This window comes from Manacus vitellinus, unplaced genomic scaffold (assembly GCF_001715985.3).
Source record: "Manacus vitellinus isolate BGI_N305 unplaced genomic scaffold, ASM171598v3 scaffold_50_pilon, whole genome shotgun sequence".
In the NCBI taxonomy this organism is placed as follows: Eukaryota; Metazoa; Chordata; class Aves; order Passeriformes; family Pipridae; genus Manacus; species Manacus vitellinus.
The window spans coordinates 1,015,032-1,034,008 of NW_021940612.1; the positions used below are offsets into that span (position 1 = coordinate 1,015,032).

An 18,977-nucleotide genomic window follows, 5' to 3' on the forward strand; every position below is an offset into this window, starting at 1 on the left:
TCTTTGGGAGTTCTGCTGCCCATTCCCACTTTAGCTGAGGGGTTGGGTGGTAGCTGCAAAATCACTATCAGATTAAGTGTGTATTAAGATAATAAGGTGCTAAGAAAGAACTGGTTTTGATTAGTATTAGCATTAGCAGATTTATTTGTTTTATGTAGGTCATTGATTGCAGGTGACATTTCTGACTTGATGCTTTTGATGTCAGGATATCCTGAGTTTTGTGTGGACAAAACAGTGGGTGTTTCCTGGGAAGCTTGGGCTGAGACCCACCCTAGAATGGATGGAAGGGATAAGGCAGGTCTTCTGGTACCAGCAGCAGGGCATAATGAATCTTGATGACTGCATTTTACATCTTCAGCATATACTGGCATTTTGAGAGGCACCAGTCTGGGCTACCTCTGTCAGAGGTAAAGGACTTTTCTAAGAGGTGGATGTTACTTAAAGTAAGACTTAAAGGCTTTAAGTGGTGGCAGCTTTACTCCTTGCAGCTTCAGGGGCATGTACTCCCCTTTACTTTTTTTCTCCCTTTCTTTTTGCTTCTGTTTACTTGTTATGACAGGAACTTTGGGACTTCAAAGGAATACTGTAGGAGTTCTTGCATTGTAGAACTCTTAACTGTCGCTTTAATATAAGAATTTAAGTTCAATTCATTTTGCTGAAAGTGGGTAGAAATTACTAACTACCCTTATAAGCTACTTTTGAAAAAGTCTGTGCTTAACAGGAAATTCTTAGTTAGTAATTTCTATATATCCTTTAAAGCTGGAATAGACCTGTAATGGACAGTGGTCTTCAGATGAAAAATGACTTGTCAGGCATTACTAGAATTTCAAGCTCAGCCTTAACCATGTAGTTCACAGGAGGCAAAACGACTCTACTTTCTTTAACATTAAATGTGGATGGAGTTGAAATGAATTACGTTTATTTCACTTGTTGAAAGAAAACTTGGAGCCTGTTCCAGTTGGAGATCACATGTTTTCTGGGAATATATAGTTCTTATAACAAATCTTGGAATGCAAGTAACAGGCTCATGGATCTCCTCTGGGTGAGATTACAGAAAAATTTGAACCCTTCGAATGTCAGCTATGCTGATGCTTATAATTTATGGTGAGATAGGAGTAATTGGTTCACATGAACTTTACCTTGCAACCTTTTTAATTATGTCTTTGGACTTTCAACTGGTGGTGAATGATCAGGACATGCACCCATCTGCAGTTTGAAGCACAGACATGTATTTTCTCTTTAAGAGACTAAAAGTGCAAACACACATTTGCATTTTATAAAAACTATCCTTCACAAAACAGTCAGGTGAAATAACCTTAGTAAATTATTGTGTCTTCTCCTATCTCATGTGTAAATGTTCATGAGATCTAGAGACTGGTTCACATCTGCCTATAGTTGGAATTTGATGACTTATGTAACTTTAGTTTTTACATTTACCCTTGCAATTCTTGTGTTGAAATCAAAACTTCTTGCGTTTTAATAAAAGCACGATAAAATGAGAATGTCAAATAATTTTTTTACACACATTAGACAAATCCAGTATCATCTCTCACAGACTAAATTAATTTTCTGTTTTTGCTTACAAATAACAATATTCAAGACCAGTATATTTTGCTGTATTTCATTACCAAACTTCTACATAGCTTCACTGACGGTAAAACTATTTCAGTGTTGAGCTATCACTGTGTCTCAAATAATCCATTAGGTTGCCATCAGCCAAGAGGCTCTGGTCCATGGCAGGTTGAATATGAGTCAGCAGTGCCCTGGCAGCCAGGAGGGCCAGTCCTGTCCTAGTGGGCATCAGGAAAAACATCGCCAGCTGGAGGGGATTGTCCTACTCTGCACTGGTGAGGCCTCACCTTGAGTATTGTGTGCAGTTTTGGACACCGCAATACAGGAAAGATACTAAGCAATTAGAGTGTGTCCAAAGGAGGGCAACAAAGGTGGTGAAGGGCCTTGAGGAGAAGCCGTTTGAGGTACATCTGAGATCACCTGGTTTGCTCAGCCTGGAGAAGAGACTGAAGGGAGACCTCATTGTGGTCTACAGCTATCTCATGAAAGGAAGCAGAGGGACAGGCACTGGTCTCTTCTCTGTGGTGACCAGTGACAGGACTCAAGGAAACCGCATGAAGCTGAGTCAGGGGAGGTTTAAATTGGATATCAGGAAAATGTTTTTCATGCAGAGGTTGGTTGAACACTGGAATGGGTTCTCCAGGGAAGTGGTCGCAGTTCCAAGCCTGTCTGAGTTCACAAAGCATTTGAATGATACTTTCAGGCACATGGTGTGACTCTTGGGCTGTCCTGCACAGGGCCAGGAGTTGGACTCAGTGATCCTGATGGTTCTCTTCCAACTCAGCATATTCTATGGTTCTATGAAAGCTGAAGTTGATTTGTGTAACATGGGATAGCTGTGATGTATGCTGATGTTTCTCTGTTGTAGGTGAGCCATTTAAATCTCCCTTGTATAGTTGTTTTGCCTTCTTATTTATTTCAAATGCAATTAGAAATGCTATTCACTAGTATCGTCCCACAGCACAAATCAAGCTTTGAAGGAGAATACTGCCTGGTCTCCATCAGACACAGACATTTCACACGCACCTGTGCTAGGTTATTCAGTTTCTTTCAGCAAAACCACATTGACCATGAGGAACAATATCTATCTAAATGGCTAAATCATTTGTATCCATATGAATCTATGTTTTTGAGGTGCATTTGCATGAATGAAAATGAAATGCTGAATACAGGTATAACTGCTTTACTTTAGGCAGGTATTGCTGTACATTTATGACTTAACCCTCAAAGAGCTGAGTATTTCTGAATCCTTCAGTGCTGTTTCTTTATACGGTTCTTTGTGCACAACCACTGATATTAACAGTAGCATTGCCTGGGTCTGTGCCTGACACTGGTTAACTCCAGCTCTTCAGTTAACGTGCGCTTTCTTTTTTTAAGCTCTCAAATACTAGGGATAAAACAGTTAGGGAAACCTTAGTCCAGCAAGTTTTATAGGAGATCTTCAGGCAGAGAGAAAGTAATGATAGTTCCAATTCCTTATGGTGAGTGTGTGAAAGTGATTATGTTGAATGCCTTTGTATCATGTTGATTCACTTTGTTGTGTTTCAATTTTTAATTAAGACCATCTTGGAAGGCATTTTTCAGTATGCCTTTTAATAGTTTCTAACACAGCAGCACAATTTTGGAGCAAAATTTCTGATGTCTATAATACTCCAACTCTTTCTTTTAATGAGAAAAAAATCCTTTGTTGTCTCACTGTTGTCCAAAGTGCTCCTTTAAAATGGTCTTCACTAGCTTCAGACTGAGACAAAGTAGGATATTCAAGGGATGAAAGTGAATTCATACACCAATCATGACTAAAGAACTGGCTACCAATTAGTAGGCATGTCAGAGAAGAACAGGTTTATTCAATTTATTCAGTGTTTTCAATAACTAGGATGATATCTAGTTAAAAAAAAAAACAACAACCAAAAACCTTAAACTAACAGCAGTATTTTTTTAACCTTTAAATGTTCTTTCCTGATTCTTTTTCCTTCTCCCTCTCCTCAGAGCTCCAGAACAGCTCGCTCGGAGGAAGATCGAGGCTCACTGTGGGATGCCTGGGGCTCATGGAGTGAATGTTCACGCACTTGTGGAGGAGGGGCTTCATATTCACTGAGACGCTGCCTGAGCAGCAAGTAAGTGGCTGAATGATTTTTATTTTATTGATGGGAAAATTCAATCTACTTGTATGTATCAGACCACAGAAGTAATCAGTAGAGTTCTTGAACTACATGGAAATTTCCAACTTGGTGTCAAAAAATTCTGGTGTCTTCTAATTCAGGCAAGCAGCCAGCATGCTTGGTAAGGCAACACCCTTTAAAATGTAGCAGGAGATAAAAAAGTGGCCTGGACAGCTTGCAAGGCTGCCAACTGCTGAAATTGAAACTTCCTTGCAGTTTCACCATTTAAGTGGTAAGACTTCTGCACTTGTATCAGAAACAGATAATTTACTAGGTTTACTAGCCCATTGTCTCAGCCACGCTGACTATAAAGGCATTGCGTTGGTCAAATGTGGCATCCTGAGCTGCATAAGATAGAGTGACAAGCGTGCAGAGCATGTCTTATATATTCAATTCCAGGTAGAAAGTCTTCCATACCAGCAAAACCCTTCCAACAAGCAGAAGTAAAATGGCCTGGTACAAAGGTAAAGTCTGGGTACCAAGTCAGGCATCTGGTATTTTATTCCTCCCCAGTTACTAGCTTGCAACCAAACACGAACTAGTCATTTGATGTCTTTTCCACTCTACAGTGTATGTAAATTTTACCTGCAAAATATTTCTAGCAAATATTTTTTCTGTCTACTTTAGGAAAAAAATTACCTACAGTAAACATGGTATATGTGATAAATATTAACAGATTTCTGATAAAGGATATGACAGAAAACTCCAGACCCCAAATTTATGGCTTCTTACCATCTCTGATATGTTATATATTGTAGTATAAAAAATGTAATACAATTTTCCATATCTTTCTTTTGTATTTTCATTCATGTGCTTACAAAACTGGTGTTAATACAACAAAGGGTGGCCATACAGTCCAAGTCATTTCCTGTGTCTAATATTTTAGTACATGATGTTGTTTAGTGAAGACAGGAAACAGTGCAAGGCATTAAACTATAGCATCAGAATATTGAATATTGTGTATTTTAACTTTATCTGTGGACAGTTTGGTCTCCTAGTACCAGCATTTATTGAGTTGGCCATGTGCAAAAGTCTGCTGGAAGAAAAGACAGGCAAAGGCACCTACTGAAATGAGTGGAGAACCACTACTTTCTTATTCCATTTGCATGGATTAAAAAAAAAAAAAGTGGGAGGCAAATTCTAATTTCTTGTTAGTTTCATAGCAAATTGTAATTCTGCATGCACCTCAAAATCTGAAATTGCAGAGACAAGAGCTTAATTCTAATCACAGTATATACTTTTCCATATTTTAAAAAATAAGTGACCTTCAAGATGTTACTTTCATGTAAACATGAACCCAGGCATATCAAGAGATCTGGGGAAGCTGAGCAATACAAGGGCTCTCTGACTATACCTCTGCTCCCTCACTGAGAACTGTCTCCATAGTTTCTAGAGGGCAGGTCTTGGATTCCAAGCAGCAACAGTAGCAGTTGTAGTCCTCAGTAGTATGTGAGTATAAAGCACTCCTCCTGGCCTCTAAATCTTGTGCTGTTTGGGACTGAAGCTGCACCAGTGAAACAGGGAATAAACTCGTAAATCACACAGAATTGTTTTTCGTACAATACCTTACTGTCCCATTAGGACACAAGCAATCTTTCTGCCTTAAGAAACTGACTGCTAACTATGGCCTATTCAGACATGAAAACCCACTGTTTACAGGACAGAATGCAGGGAGTTAATTAGGTTAGGTGCAGGGGGCTAATTTGGCTTTTGGTAGACAATAGCAATAAATCATAAATGGTAACACTTGACCTGTAATTAACACTGTATGAAATGTGCAATTTTTAATTAACTAAAAGGTTTAAATGATGAACTTTTCTGGTAAGCAAGGATTTTAGGTTGCTAAGAAAAAGACAGAGAGGGGAAAGAAACTCGTCCAAGGTTTGCAAATAAGCCTGTGCACGAGTACTTCAAACCTGGCAAGGCTAGAACAAAATGTCCGCCCCTATGGGACAATTTCTTCATCATACAGTTTGTCTCATGTATTTGTTTTGTATAATTTCACTGCAGCATGAAGGAAGATACTAGATACTTCTGGCAAATGAAAATAGGCAGCACAATAAGATGTTTTAGAAAAAAATAATCTTAAATATTTCTCATCCTGGAAGGAACATTCATATTGCCTTATATCTTCTAGTTCTGTGTGAGGTGACTTTCAGAGCATCTCATAAATAGGGAGAGCCCAGTGCATCTGTGTGGTAGTTTGGGCTAGGCCTTCCTTGGTGACCTGTTTGTAACCAAGGAAGGGACCAGATTTACTCAGTATTCCCTACGATTTTTACGTAAGCTAGATTATAAGAAGAAAGGAGGAGAGGCCTTCGCTCTCTTTCCTTCCGGCGGCTTGGAGGTGCAGGTTCCCTGCTGTCGGGTCTGCCGTGTTGGGGAGCGAGGCCTGGTTGGGCCTTGTCGACCTTGGGAGACAGAGGTTGCCGGCGATCGTTCCGGAGCGACCCTCGGTTGTCCCAAGGAGAGTAGTGAGATATTTCTTTGTTAACTCTTTTAGTGGATAGATATTGGGCTGCTAATTGGGATATTTATATATATATAATATTTTGGTTTTGTTCCCTTTTCCCTTCCCCCTTCCCTTTCCCTTGTGAAATTGTATATTTTAATTGTATATAAGTGTAAATATATTTATATATCTCATTTTGGTTGTCTCTCTCGTTTCGGGTTTTCTTAGGTTTTTTTTCTCCCTTTTCTCCCTGAGGTTTGGGGGGGGGGAACTCTGGTGGTAAGGTTTGGAGACTTGGCAGGGAGCCAGCTTCAAACCATATCAATCTGCTTTGAAGAGATGCAAAGACTAATTGCCCATTCTTAAGTATGTTTGTATAAATATAGTGAAGTAAAGGAAACCAGTCTTCTTTCCAGCTTTTTTTTGCCAAAGTTATGTTAGTGCTGGTGTTGTTTGTTTTGGGAACATGTTTTGTGTTAGGCCTTCACAGCTGTAATGGAAGAATGGAAAGTGTTAGTGAGAAATTCTGTTTTCTAGTGTTTTAAATGGCAAAAATTTCAGGGTAGGGCTACTTAACAGTACATTTCATTAGAACAACTGGTTCTGATTATGCTAAGGACATAATGATAGTGATATAAAAAATATGCCAGTCACATAAGCAGATGGGAGTTGCCAACCCAAGTCATTTGTATGTCCTGGTATCCCGTGCTGACAGAAAGCAGTGCTGGGTCACTCCAGGGACAGAAAACGCCCCAGGAAAATAAAAGATTGTTAATTTGTAGTTAAACCTCAAAGGATGACACTTGTCATGCTCTTTATATGCGTTACCTCTTTATCACTTCTGATAATATTGTAATTTACACAAAAGGTCAGAACCCCCTTTAAATGTTACTGGGTTTTGCCTCAACTCATTTAAAAGTGAACTCCCAGACTAATTATAAATTGCATGAAGAGATAATTATTTTTACCATTTTATCATTCTACAGTATTTTGCCTTTCGGTTTTCCTATCTTTATTTTTTTTTTTTTATTGGATACAAAGCTCAGAAAGAGAAGCTCCTCATCTATCTCTTCTCCATCATGAGCTGCCATACAGCACTGCTGATCAAAACCTGTAGAGAGGAGAACCACAAACCACTCCTATTTTTCTTGAGGATGAAACTACCAACTGTTGAGCTTCTACAGAGAGGCCAGTTTTATTAGCTGTTGTATATTTTGGCTACCAAGATTATGGAAACACATAAGCAGAACAGGTGGAGAGATACTGCAATACAGACTTTGCCTCTTGCTCAAAATCCAACTGTTGTTTGTTCCAGTCTGTCTGTTGCACCACTGGAGTTTGTTATACAGCATAATGATTGATAATAACTCATATACCTTTCATCTAGGTATTAAGTGTCGTGTTGATTCAAATGAACTCAAGCAGAGTAATAATAAATGCCTGAGTTGCATATCTGAAATTCATGTGCATTTATTTCATTTTCCCTCATCAGGGTACATTTTCAAATTGTAAAAGAAATTATAAAATCTCTTATGCTAAGTTCACCAATCCTGGTCCTAAAAATATTCAGTGTTTTCTGGAATTTCACTTTACATATTGACAAGTACTGCAGTAATAGAGATAGAATTTTGCTGTGTCTAGGCTTCACAAGAAGACAGTTATGATTCTTTTTCCTATCATCTTCCAAATTCACCATCACTTTCTAGTAAAGTAAGGCTGTAGGTAGAAGAATAGGATGTCCTAGTGTTTTGGAAATTATTTTTGCAGATAATAGATAACTACCCTATTTTTCAATCTGCTTAAAACCCCTACATGTTACTGTTGCTGGTGTTTATGAAAAAATCATGAAGCAGAGAACAGTTTGCCTGAGTGTGTAACAGACTGCTAAGCAGGTTATGGAGTCCCATGGATACTGAATCTGAGCTAAGGGGCCATAATTTGAAATCATCACTCTTACCTCTGGGAAATAGTGTGTAAACTGCTGAAGAGAGTAGAGATTTTCCACCACTGGGTGAGGGTTGTATGTTTAGTAGCAGAAAAAAGTCAACATCTTCCTGACAAGTTTCCCTCAGTGTAAAAGTGTCAGAGAATAATAAAAAAAAACCCAAAACAAACAAACAACAAAAAATCTATTAAAAAACCCAAACAAAAGCACAAAAAAAAAAAAAGGAAAGAAAAAAAGGAAGAGGGAACAAACATAAGAGAGTGAATCTCAGTTTTGTTCATACTGCTGGCTGTGTTACATGCTGGAACATATTTTTTCTCCTTTTCAAATACATCCCTTCAGCTGATGGCTGCCTTTTGGTAATGCAGGTGAACCATGAGTATGCAGTATCCTTTCCACTAGCTCTGCTTGCTAAATTAGCTGAAGTGATTCACCAGTGTGGTTGTTCAGCCCATTACACCCTGCAAAATGAAAACAGTAGATCTGCTTGAAGGACTTTCAGCTTTATTGTGGTTTGACTTGGTTGATCAGTAAAATAGCAACCAAGACATGCCTTTGAAAGTTAGGTTTCAAAAACTAGTGAAATTAGCTAAAATTAAGTCAATTTTATGATGTGTACCTTTTTCATTAAACAGAAAAGCCCAAAATAAATTGGATATTTTTTTCATTCAGTAGTAATAGTTTCTCAAATTCATCACACACATTCAAAAACAGTTCCCAAATCAAGCATGAAATGGTTTGATGTCTGTCAGACAAGGATGGAATAGATACATGGTATTTGTTTTGGTTCAAAGTTAAATAAGAGAGTAAGAAACTGTTATTGTTTACCTTGGCTGAACTTCAGGCGTCCACCAGGCTTGTACCCATCTTCCCCTCAGAGGAGAGGGGAGGAGGAAAGAGGGAAAAGGAAAAAAAACCTGCAAAACCAAACCTGCTAAAAAAGGCAGTTTAGTATTTACATAGAGAGAAAAAAAACTATAAACACTATACACACAGAGAAGAACTAATAATAGACTGCTTCCCCACAAGAACACTCTCCTCCTCCAAAGAAACAGCCCGACTCTTCTGCACAGCGATCCGGAGGAGAAGAGAGCGCCTTGCTTCCTTCTCGTCTCTTTTATATCTGAGCTGAAGCCTAGGCTTCGCAAACAAAGATTTGGGGAAGGCTCTACCCACATTTGTTACAAGCACGTCCTGAACCACCTGCATGCAGGGGTGGGTTAGCAGCTTCCAGTGCACCTTTCACCTGCCATTTCGACCCTCACTTGTCGCTACAGGGCTTTACAAATGTGGGTAAAGCCTTCAAGCCTGCGCAATGGATTTTTAGGTGAGATGCAGTATGCGCGGAACTGAACCCACCCTTTAATCCTGAGGTTCATCTGCCAGGGCCGAGCGAGCTTGGACGGTGGCAGCGAGGTCCTCAGGACGTAGGTTTGTTTAGAGTGGCCTTCTCTTAGATGGATGGCCTTACAGGGCTAAGTGAGCTCCATCTACCCGGGTTTGGTATTAGAGTTGTCCTTCTCCTAGGATGGTTGCCAGAAGGCTAGTGAGCCCATCCTGCCCATGGACATATTATATCTGAACCTTCGTTTTTGACCTATCTGGCATGGGAGACCCTGCCGATGGCATGTACCATTGCCAGTTTTCCTCTGTGGCCTAACAGTATCATAAAACAACTGAAGAGAAAGGAAAAGGAGGAATATTTGCAAGTGTCTTTCTTTGCATAGCTCCTGGGTAAGATGCAGTTATTACTTTCAGAGAGGAATTCGAAAGGATTGCTATTAAAGAATTTCTGCATTTCACAGACTGGATCAAGGTGATACATTTTGGATGTGATCAGGAGCAGTGAGAGGTTTTGATCTGACCTTCTCAGATTACAATTATGTGGTGGTTTTGTGCAAGTACATGTTTATTCTGAAAGCGTGCTCATTGATTTTGAGTAGGCTATAGACCTGACATTGCTGTGGTTAAGCAGTGAACCCTGCCTGCCTGTGCTGAGAAAGTTTTGCCTGATAGGACTAGTGGCAGATGTAACTACTTCCCAATTTACATAAGAAGCTGCTCTCCACGCATTTGGCTAACAATGAAACCCACACACTAAACTGAATTTTGCACATTGGAATAATATTCTGGAGGGTCAGTTTGTTTTTCTGGGAAATAAGGCAAACAAGTTCTTTGTTGAGATTATGTTAGGTGAAGTTTTGGAAGAGCTGAACAGGACAATGATACATTTGAGTTCAGCGCATGTTATTACTTTGTTGGCTTTGCATTCAGGGCTGCCTCTTATCATAGGTTTTCTGTTTTAGAATAGGAACCTTGTATTTTAACCTTACTTTAGCATTAGTATTTTCTTTTTCAAAGGAACCCTTCATATTCTGAAGTAAATCTGTTTCTGCATCTTTTTTTGTGAGCTGATGTAACATGGTATGGAATACCTTATTGGCACAATATGAATCTTATCTAGTTCCTTTTCCCTCCCAGGGAGGGTAACAAACCCATTACAATCTCCACCTCTTATTCCATACCATTTTATGTCACACTCATATCCTGCTCTTATACAGGTCTGGTCTTCTATAATTGTCTCATCGTTGAGCACCAGCATCAGCTTAATTTGGGTCTTCCTCATCTGGTGACTTTTCCTGCAACATACAACTCAGAATATGAATTAATTTTTTCCCAAGGTTAAATCTTGAGGCACACACTGGGTTTCCCCATCTTCTCTCATTATTTACCAAGTGTATCCTGGTCCTTGAGCGAAGATAATCCCACGAATGGGTTTGCCTTTGCTTGAGGGAGGGTTAAGCCAAACTGCTTTACCTAACATACCTCTCAAGTGAATTACAGGGACTTTGTCTCCATCCACAGTGTGAAGGGGCTCTGATTGGGCAGGGCTGGCTGGATTGACAGAGCCTCTAGTGTTGACTAGCCACGTAGACTTTGCTAGGTGCTGATCCCAGTTTTTGAAAGTCCCCCCATCCAATGCCTTCAGAGTAGTTTTCAGCAGTCCATTACACCGTTCAGCCTTTCCAGTGGCTGGTGCATGATATGGGATGTGATATACCCGCTCAGCACCATGCTCTCTTGCCCAAGAAGTAACTAAACTGTTCTTGAAATGAGTCCTATTGTCTGACTCAGTTCGCTCTGGGGTGCCGTGTTGCCACAGTACTTGTTTTTCAAGACCCAGAATGGTATTTTGGGCAGTTACATGAGGCACCGGATAAGTCTCTAACCATCCAGTGGTTGCTTCCACCATGGTGAGCACATAGCGCTTACCTTGGCAGGTCTGTGTCAGTGTGATATAATCAACCTACTCCCCGTATCTATACTTATCCCAACGTCCACCATACCATAGGGGCTTCATTGTTTTTACTTGTTTAATGGCAGCGCGTGTCTCACAGTCATGAATGACCTAGGAAATAGTGTCCATGGTTAGATCCACCCCTCGATCTCACACCCATCTATAGGTGGCATCTCTCCCCTGATGGCCTGAAGCATCATGGGCCCATTGAGCTAGGAACAACTCTCCCTTATGCTGCCAATCTAGATCTACCTGTGACACCTTGACTTGTGCAGCTCGATCTGCTTGTTTGTCGTTGTGATGTTCCTCATTAGCTCGATTTTTGGGTACATGAGCATCTACATGGTGGACTCTCACAGTCAGCTTCTCAATTTGAGCAGCAATGTCTTGCCGTAAATCAGCAGCCCAGATAGGTTTTCCTCTATGCTTCCAGTTGATCTTCTTCCACTGATCCAGCCACCCCCACAGAGCATTGGCTATCATCCACGAGTCGGTGTAGAGGTAAAACCTTGGCTATTTCTCTCGTTTGGCAATGTCCAGGGCCAATTGAACAGCTTTGAGTTTTGCAAATTGACTCGATTCACCTTCTCCTACAGTAGCTTCCACCTCTTGTTGGGTAGGACTCCAGACAACTGCTTTTCACTTCCAATTCTTCCCTACAATACAGCAAGAACCATCAGTGAATAGGGCATAAGGTGTTCCTTCTTCAGGTAACTGATTGTATGGTGGAGCTTCGTCAGCTCAATCCACTTGTTCTTATTCTTCTTCATCTGCTAAACTGAAGTTTTCACCTTTAGGCCAATTTGTTATGATCTCTAGAATTCCAGGGCGATTCGAGTTTCTGATTTGGGCGCATTGTGTAATCAAAGCAATCCACTTGCTCCATGTAGCATCAGTGGCATGATGCATAGAGGGCACCTTTCCCTTAAACATCCAGCTCAGCACCGGTAGTTGGGGTGCCAGGAGAAGCTGTGCTCCTGTGCCAGTTATCTCTGAGGCTGCTTGTATTCCTTCATAAACTGCTAGGATTTGTTTCTCCATGGGGGTGTAGTTGGCTTCAGATCCTCTGTGGGTTTGGCTCCAGAAACTGAGTGGTTGGCCCTGGGTCTCACCAGGCACCTTTTGCCAGAGGCTCCAGGAGGAAGCATTTTCCCTGGCTGCAGAATAAAATACATTTTTCACATTTGGTTCTGTCCTGACTGGTCCAAGGGCCATGGCATGTGCAATCTCCTGCGTAATCTGTTTAAAGGCTTGCTGTTGTTCAGGACCGCATTGGAAGTCATTCTTCTTACGGGTCACTGAGTAAAGAGGGCTCACGATTTGGCTCTACTCAGGAATATGCATCCTGCAAAAACCTAGGGTCCCTAGGAAGGTTTGTGTTTCCTTCTTGTTAGTTGGTGGAGCCATCACTGTGATCTTGTTGATGACTTCTGTTGGAATCTGACGATGTCCATCTTGCCATTTCACCCCTAGGAATTGAATCTCTTTGGCAGGTCCCTTGACCTTACTCTTTTTGATGGCAAAACCGGCCTTTGAGAAGAATCTGAATGATTTCCTTCCTTTTTCAAAAACTTCCTCTACTGTGTCCCCTTATATAATAGTGTCATCAATGTATTGGATGTGTTCTGGAGCCTTACCCTTCTCTAGTGTAACCTGAATCAGTCCGTAGCAGATGGTAGGACTGTTTCCACCTCTGGAGCGGTCAGTTCCAGGTGTCCTGCATGCCTCTCCATGTAAAAGCAAACTGCAGCCTGCACTCTGCTGCTAAGGGGATGGAGAAGAACGCATTTACAATATTGATGGTGGCGTACCACTTCACTGCCTTGGACTCCACTTCGTACTGGAGCTCCAACATGTCTGGCACAGCAGCACTCAACAGCAGGGTAACTTCGTTCATGCCACAATAGTCCACAGTCAGTCTCCATCCTCCATCAGATTTACGTACAGGCCAGATGGGGCTATTGAAGGGTGAGTGGGTCTTGCTGACCACCCCTTGGCTCTCCATCTCTTGGATCATCTCATGGATGGGGGTCACAGCATCTCGGTTTGTTCAGTATTGTCATCTATATACTGTTGTAGTGGCCATCAACACTTGCTGATCCTTGACTTGCAGCAATCCCACAATGGAAGGATCTTCTGAGAGGCCAGGCAGAGTAGGTGATTGTCTAAATTTCTCTGTAGCCACTGTGGCTACACCAAAAGCCCATTGATACCCCTTTGGATCTTTGAAGTATCCTCTCCTGAGGTAATCAATGCGAAGGATTCAAGGAGCCTCTGGGCCAGTCACAATGGGGTGCTTTTCTCATTTGTCTCCTGTTAAACTTACTTCAGCCTCTAGCACTGATAATTCTTGACTTCCTCCTGTCACTCCAGAAATCCAGATGGGCTTTGTGCTTTTTTGCCTCGGTGGCATCAAAGTGCACTTGCACCAGTGTCTACTAAAGCTCTGTATCTCTGCGGATCCAATGTGCCAGGCCATCAGAGCCACACAGTCCAGTAAACCCTATTGTTCCTTTCCTTCTCCTGGCTAAAGGCAGGGCCCCTCTGTTGTTCCTGATCAGAGTATTCACTGTCTGACCATTGCATTGCCCAATCAGAGGTCCCCTCATCAGGATCACAGGAATTGATCTCAGTCTTTCTGCGTCTCAAAGGTCATTCATCTCTTTCCGGGGCCTCTGTATCAACTACATGGACGGCCTTCTTACTAGGTTTCTTCCCTCTTAATTCTTGTACTCGGGCTTCAAGTTTATAGGTAAGTTCACCATCCCACTTCTTCGTGTCTTCCCCCTGGTCACGCAGAAAGAACCATAGTTCACCACATGGTCTACTCTTGGGGTTTCCTTTCCTTCTGGGTGGGACAGAATGAGACCGAGACCAATCTCTTGGGCTGTCTCTGCAGTGGGTCTCACATTCGGGTCACTTTTAAGGCCTCTCCATCCTCTCCCCAGTGTGGGTGTGCCAGTGGTGGAGATAGGAGCTGTCTCTGAAATCGAACTTGCTGGACCGTGGGAGTGAGGAGGCTTCCCTAGCTTCTTTTATACTCCGTATCCAGGCACACATTGTGTCCACAGTTTGTTCATCCATCCTTGGATGGTATATTGTTACCAGGCAGTTAACATACAATTCAGGGGCACCTTAAATTACGTTTCTCCACATGGGTAGCATGCAGGGGACTCTCTCTGGATCTAGATAGTTGTTACCGCCTGAGTCACTGTAAATGATTTCCAGCATGGCCAATTCCCGCAGGTACTGGACGCCTTCCTCTGCAGTAGTCCACCTTCTTGGAGAGCTCATTAGATTTTCCTTGAACGGGTACCTTTCTCTCACACCGAAGAGGACGCGGAGCCAAAGACTGCAAATATACCTCTCCCTTCCAATTTCCTATTCAATTTCACGATGTCTGGCAATAGATCCCATAACCCAGCATCGGAGCAGCCAAGTAAGAATTTGTTCACCAGGCTGGTGGCTGTAATCTCTCCACAAGTCCTGAAGTTCTGATAGGCTCAGGGACTGGGTAACTTCACTTTAATGTCTAATTTCCTCTCTGCTTCTCACATAGGGAACTGCTTCTGCTTCCTCTAGTGAATCACTGGCTATTTGTCCTGCTTCCTCTTCTTCTCTTGAACGCTTGGGCAGGGTAGATCCTTCTCCTTCTTCCTCTTTTACTAATCCTAGGCCGGTAGGTCCTGTGGATTTCCTTATTCATATCTTCTTTTTCACTACAGGGGCAATAATGACTTCGGATGTCAAAGTTTGGGTCCCTGTCTCAGTCATAGTCTTTTTAGAGTATTGAACAGCAGCTCGATAAGCACAGGCCAGGACCCAGTACAGGGCAAGAAGTTGCTGGTTTTGATTGGGGTAGGCAAGGCATCCTTCCATTAAATGATGTGTCAGTTTGTTGGGGTTGAATACTTGGTTCTGGTGTGAAGTCCCAAGCAACGGGCGGTGTTAAACGCCCTAAAAACCTGCCTAAATTCATCCACATACCCTGCCACCCAGGAACTGGGCCCTTTAAGGCATATCCCAGTAAATTCTCTTTCGAAGTTTGTTTTGTCCTACAACAAGGCAACAAAGACAATACTGCATTCCCCAATCCCCATAACATTCTCATAGTGTTGGTTATAAGCAGTACCATTGCCAGGCAGCTTAAATAAGGATTAGTAAGAATCACTGGTGCCTTCAATACCAAACCATCTATATCAAAATTAAGAAGGGAAAGAAAATTGTATCTATCCCCCTGGGGTCTTTTAGAAGATAGGTCACAGAGCCCATGAGAATTGTTAGTAAATCAAAGGTGTAAATACAAGGACTGGGTGCAGGGCCATGTTTATATTAGTATGTTCCCAAGTTAGCAAAAACAAAGAGATAAGGCAGTGTTTATATAAACAACCTTTCTTGGCAGTCTTCCCCAATTTCAGCACCAGGTTTGTTATTGTTTACCTTGGTTGAATGCAAGGTGTCCACTGGGCTTGCACCCAGCCTCCCCTCAGAGGAGAGGGGAGGAGAAAAGAAGGAAAAGGAAAAAAAAACCTGCGAAACCGAACCTGCTAAGAAAGGCAGTTTAATATTTACACAGAGAGAAAAAATATAAACACTATACACACAGAGAAGAACTAACAATAAAGACTACTTCCCCAGGAGAACGCTCTGCTCTGAAGAAGAAACGACCCGAGTATTCCGCGCAGCTACCCGGAAGAGAAGAGAACACCTTGCTTCCTTCTCGTCTCTTTTATATCTGAGCTGATGTAATGTTGTATGGAATACCTTATTGGCACAGTATGAATCAGGTGATCTATCTAGTTCCTTTTCCCTCCCAGGGAGGGTAACAAACCCATTACAGAAACCATTAAAACAATTCTGGCTAGCGCAGAAAACAGGATACGTAAAATACTCATCATCATCGCTAGGCTTCGCGAACAAAGATTTGGGGAGGGCTCTACCCATGTTTGTTACAAGTGTGCTGGTGGCTAAAGAGGCCAATTCGAGATAGACACGTCCGGTTGCAAAAGGCACAGCAGAAAGACTCCTTAGGTGGTATATTCTGCAAGACACGATTCTTTCTCCTTAAGAGTGATCTGCGTGCGTTCTCAAAAGAAGCAGCAGCATTATAGATGGTGTGTCTCCAAAGCTCCTGATTGGAGGCCAGAGTAGACCAGTTATGTTGATCAGTATGGCCAAGGCTGAGATGTTGTTTCAGGGAGTCCTTGTATCTCCTCTTCGGGGCTCCTCTCTTGTGGCAGCCAGTGGCAACTTCACCATAAAGCACGATCTTGAGGAGGCGGTGGTCCTTCATCCTTGAGACGTGCCCTGCCCTGCCCAGCACAACTGTGTTCTCAGCAACATGGCCTCAATACTTGTGATTGCTGCTCGTTCTAGAAAGACGTATTAGTCACATAATCTGACCAGTGGATGTTTAGGATTGTACGGAGACAGTGTTGATGGAAGCATTCTGAGTCGCAGGTGGTGATGGTAGATGACCCATGTTTCAGATCCATATAAAAGAGTAGACAGCACTATGGCTCTGTAAACACTGATCTTTGTGCTTTTCTTCAAGTGTTTATTATGCCAAACTCTTTTATAAAGCCTTCCGAAGGCACTATTTGCCTTTGCTAACCTGTTGTCTATCTCTCCATCAATCTTCCATCCGAGGAGATGAGGCTACCTAGGTAATTAAACTGCTGGACTGATTTGAGCCCTGATTTGCCAATGGTGATATGGGGATGATGGAAGACTTCCTGAGGTGCAGGTTGATAGAGAACTTCAGTCTTCTTTAAGCTGACTTCCAGCCCAAAATGCTCAGCAGCATCTGCAAAGCAGGATGTTAAACGCTGCAGGGCTGCTCCTGTGTGTGCAACAAGGGCAGCATCATCAGCATAAAGCAGCTCCCAGACAAGATAATTTAAGGTTTTAGTGTGGGCCTTCAGTCGCCTAACGCTGAATAGGCTTCCATCAGTATGATATCGAATGTAGATACCATCTTCTTCATCGAGGTCTGCCATGACCCTTTGTAGCATCATGCTGAAAAAGACTGTGAATAGGGTTGGTGCAAGAACGCAGCCTTGTTTCACACCACTGGATATTTGAAAGGGCTCAGAAAGTGCATCGCCATATCTGACTTGGCCGTGCTGATCCTCATGGAGTGAGATGTTCATTTTAAGGAACTTAGGGGCACATCCTAAACGTTCCAAAATCTGCCACAGACCGTTTCTGCTCACATTATCGAAAACCTTGGTGAGATCAACAAAGGTTACATAGAGACCTTTGTTCTGTTCCCTACACTTCTCTTGCAGTTGTCTGAGAACAAATACCATGTCTGTGGTATTCCTGTTGGCTCTGAAACCACATTGACTTTCGTGTAGAATTCCTTCTGCTATAGCGAGTATTAGTCAGTTCAAGAGTATTCTTGCCAGGATTTTGCCAGCAATGGAGAGCAGAGTAATACCACGGTAGTTTGAGTAATCTGATTTAATTCCTTTCTTCTTATACAAAGTGATGATGACTGCGTCACGAAGGTCTGATGGTAGTTCGCCTAGTTCCCAACAGCATACCACAAACTTGTGAAATTTAGCATGGAGTGCAAGGCCCCCATGTTTTCAGACTTCAGGTGGAATTCCATCAACCCCAGCTACCTTGCCAGTTTTCACCTGCTGTATGGCCTTAAGGGTTTCTCCTAAAGTGGGGGCAATATCCAATTCATTCTTCACCGGTTGTTGTGTGATGGACTGAATAGCTGAGTCTTGGACTACACGGCTGGTGCTGAAAAGGGGCCGCCGGGAGCCTGCCCGGTGTGGCCGACCGCCGGGGCCGGGGCCCGTAAAATACTACATATTCGAAAAAAAAAGTCATTTAAAGTTTCATCTACATAACTTTGATACCAAAATGTTGTCTACTATTACTGCTTCATAACTGAATTTGGATTACTGATTGTAGTCCAAGCATGAGGCTGTGACCCTTTTCTCAGGCTGCAGGCAGAGGCTCATCTGTCTCAGGACTGCCAGAGATTCTGAAGTTTTTCACATTGTTGCCGTGGTATTTTGGTGCTGAAAAAATCTCCAGAGCAGTTAATTAGGGGTGAGATAAGAAAGGGTTTATTCTGCCAAGGCTAAGATGTTACAGACGCGTGCACAGGCCGTACCTGAGAGGTTACCTTTTATAATACCATCCATCCAATCCCAGATGTGTCCACCCTGTGGCCTTTACTCTGGTCCGCACCAGGTCCACCCCCTGAAATGGGTCTGGGGTGCATTTCGGGACCCCCTGTTCATCCCATCTTCACCATCATCAGAGCACAAAGGGTACATAGTTACCTAATTCTTGACCGTGTTCTGTGGTTTAGGCCCTGATATGCTGTTCTGCCTTGACAAAAGACTAAACATTTCTGTTGGATTTGGGGCTATGAGTGATATAGGGAGCATAGAATGGGGTAAGAGGGTTAAGGAATGTATAAATAAGGGTACTGGAGAAAGGGAAAGGGACAAGGGACAAAAGAAGGGGGGGAGGTTGCTTTTAAAACCTACTTCCAATACTTATAAAACTTACAAATCTTAC

The 18,977-nt window shown here is 42.3% G+C and overlaps 1 protein-coding gene across 1 annotated transcript in view; it reads left to right on the plus strand.

The window, feature by feature from the left end:
- Window positions 1-18,977, plus strand: part of ADAMTSL1 (ADAMTS like 1) — a 314,782-nt gene that overhangs the window by 133,062 nt on the left and 162,743 nt on the right. The window contains exon 3 of the mRNA XM_029962898.1: window positions 3,562-3,689. Within this exon, the coding sequence (XP_029818758.1) occupies window positions 3,562-3,689 (128 nt within the window). The remainder of the gene's footprint in view (window positions 1-3,561; window positions 3,690-18,977) is intronic.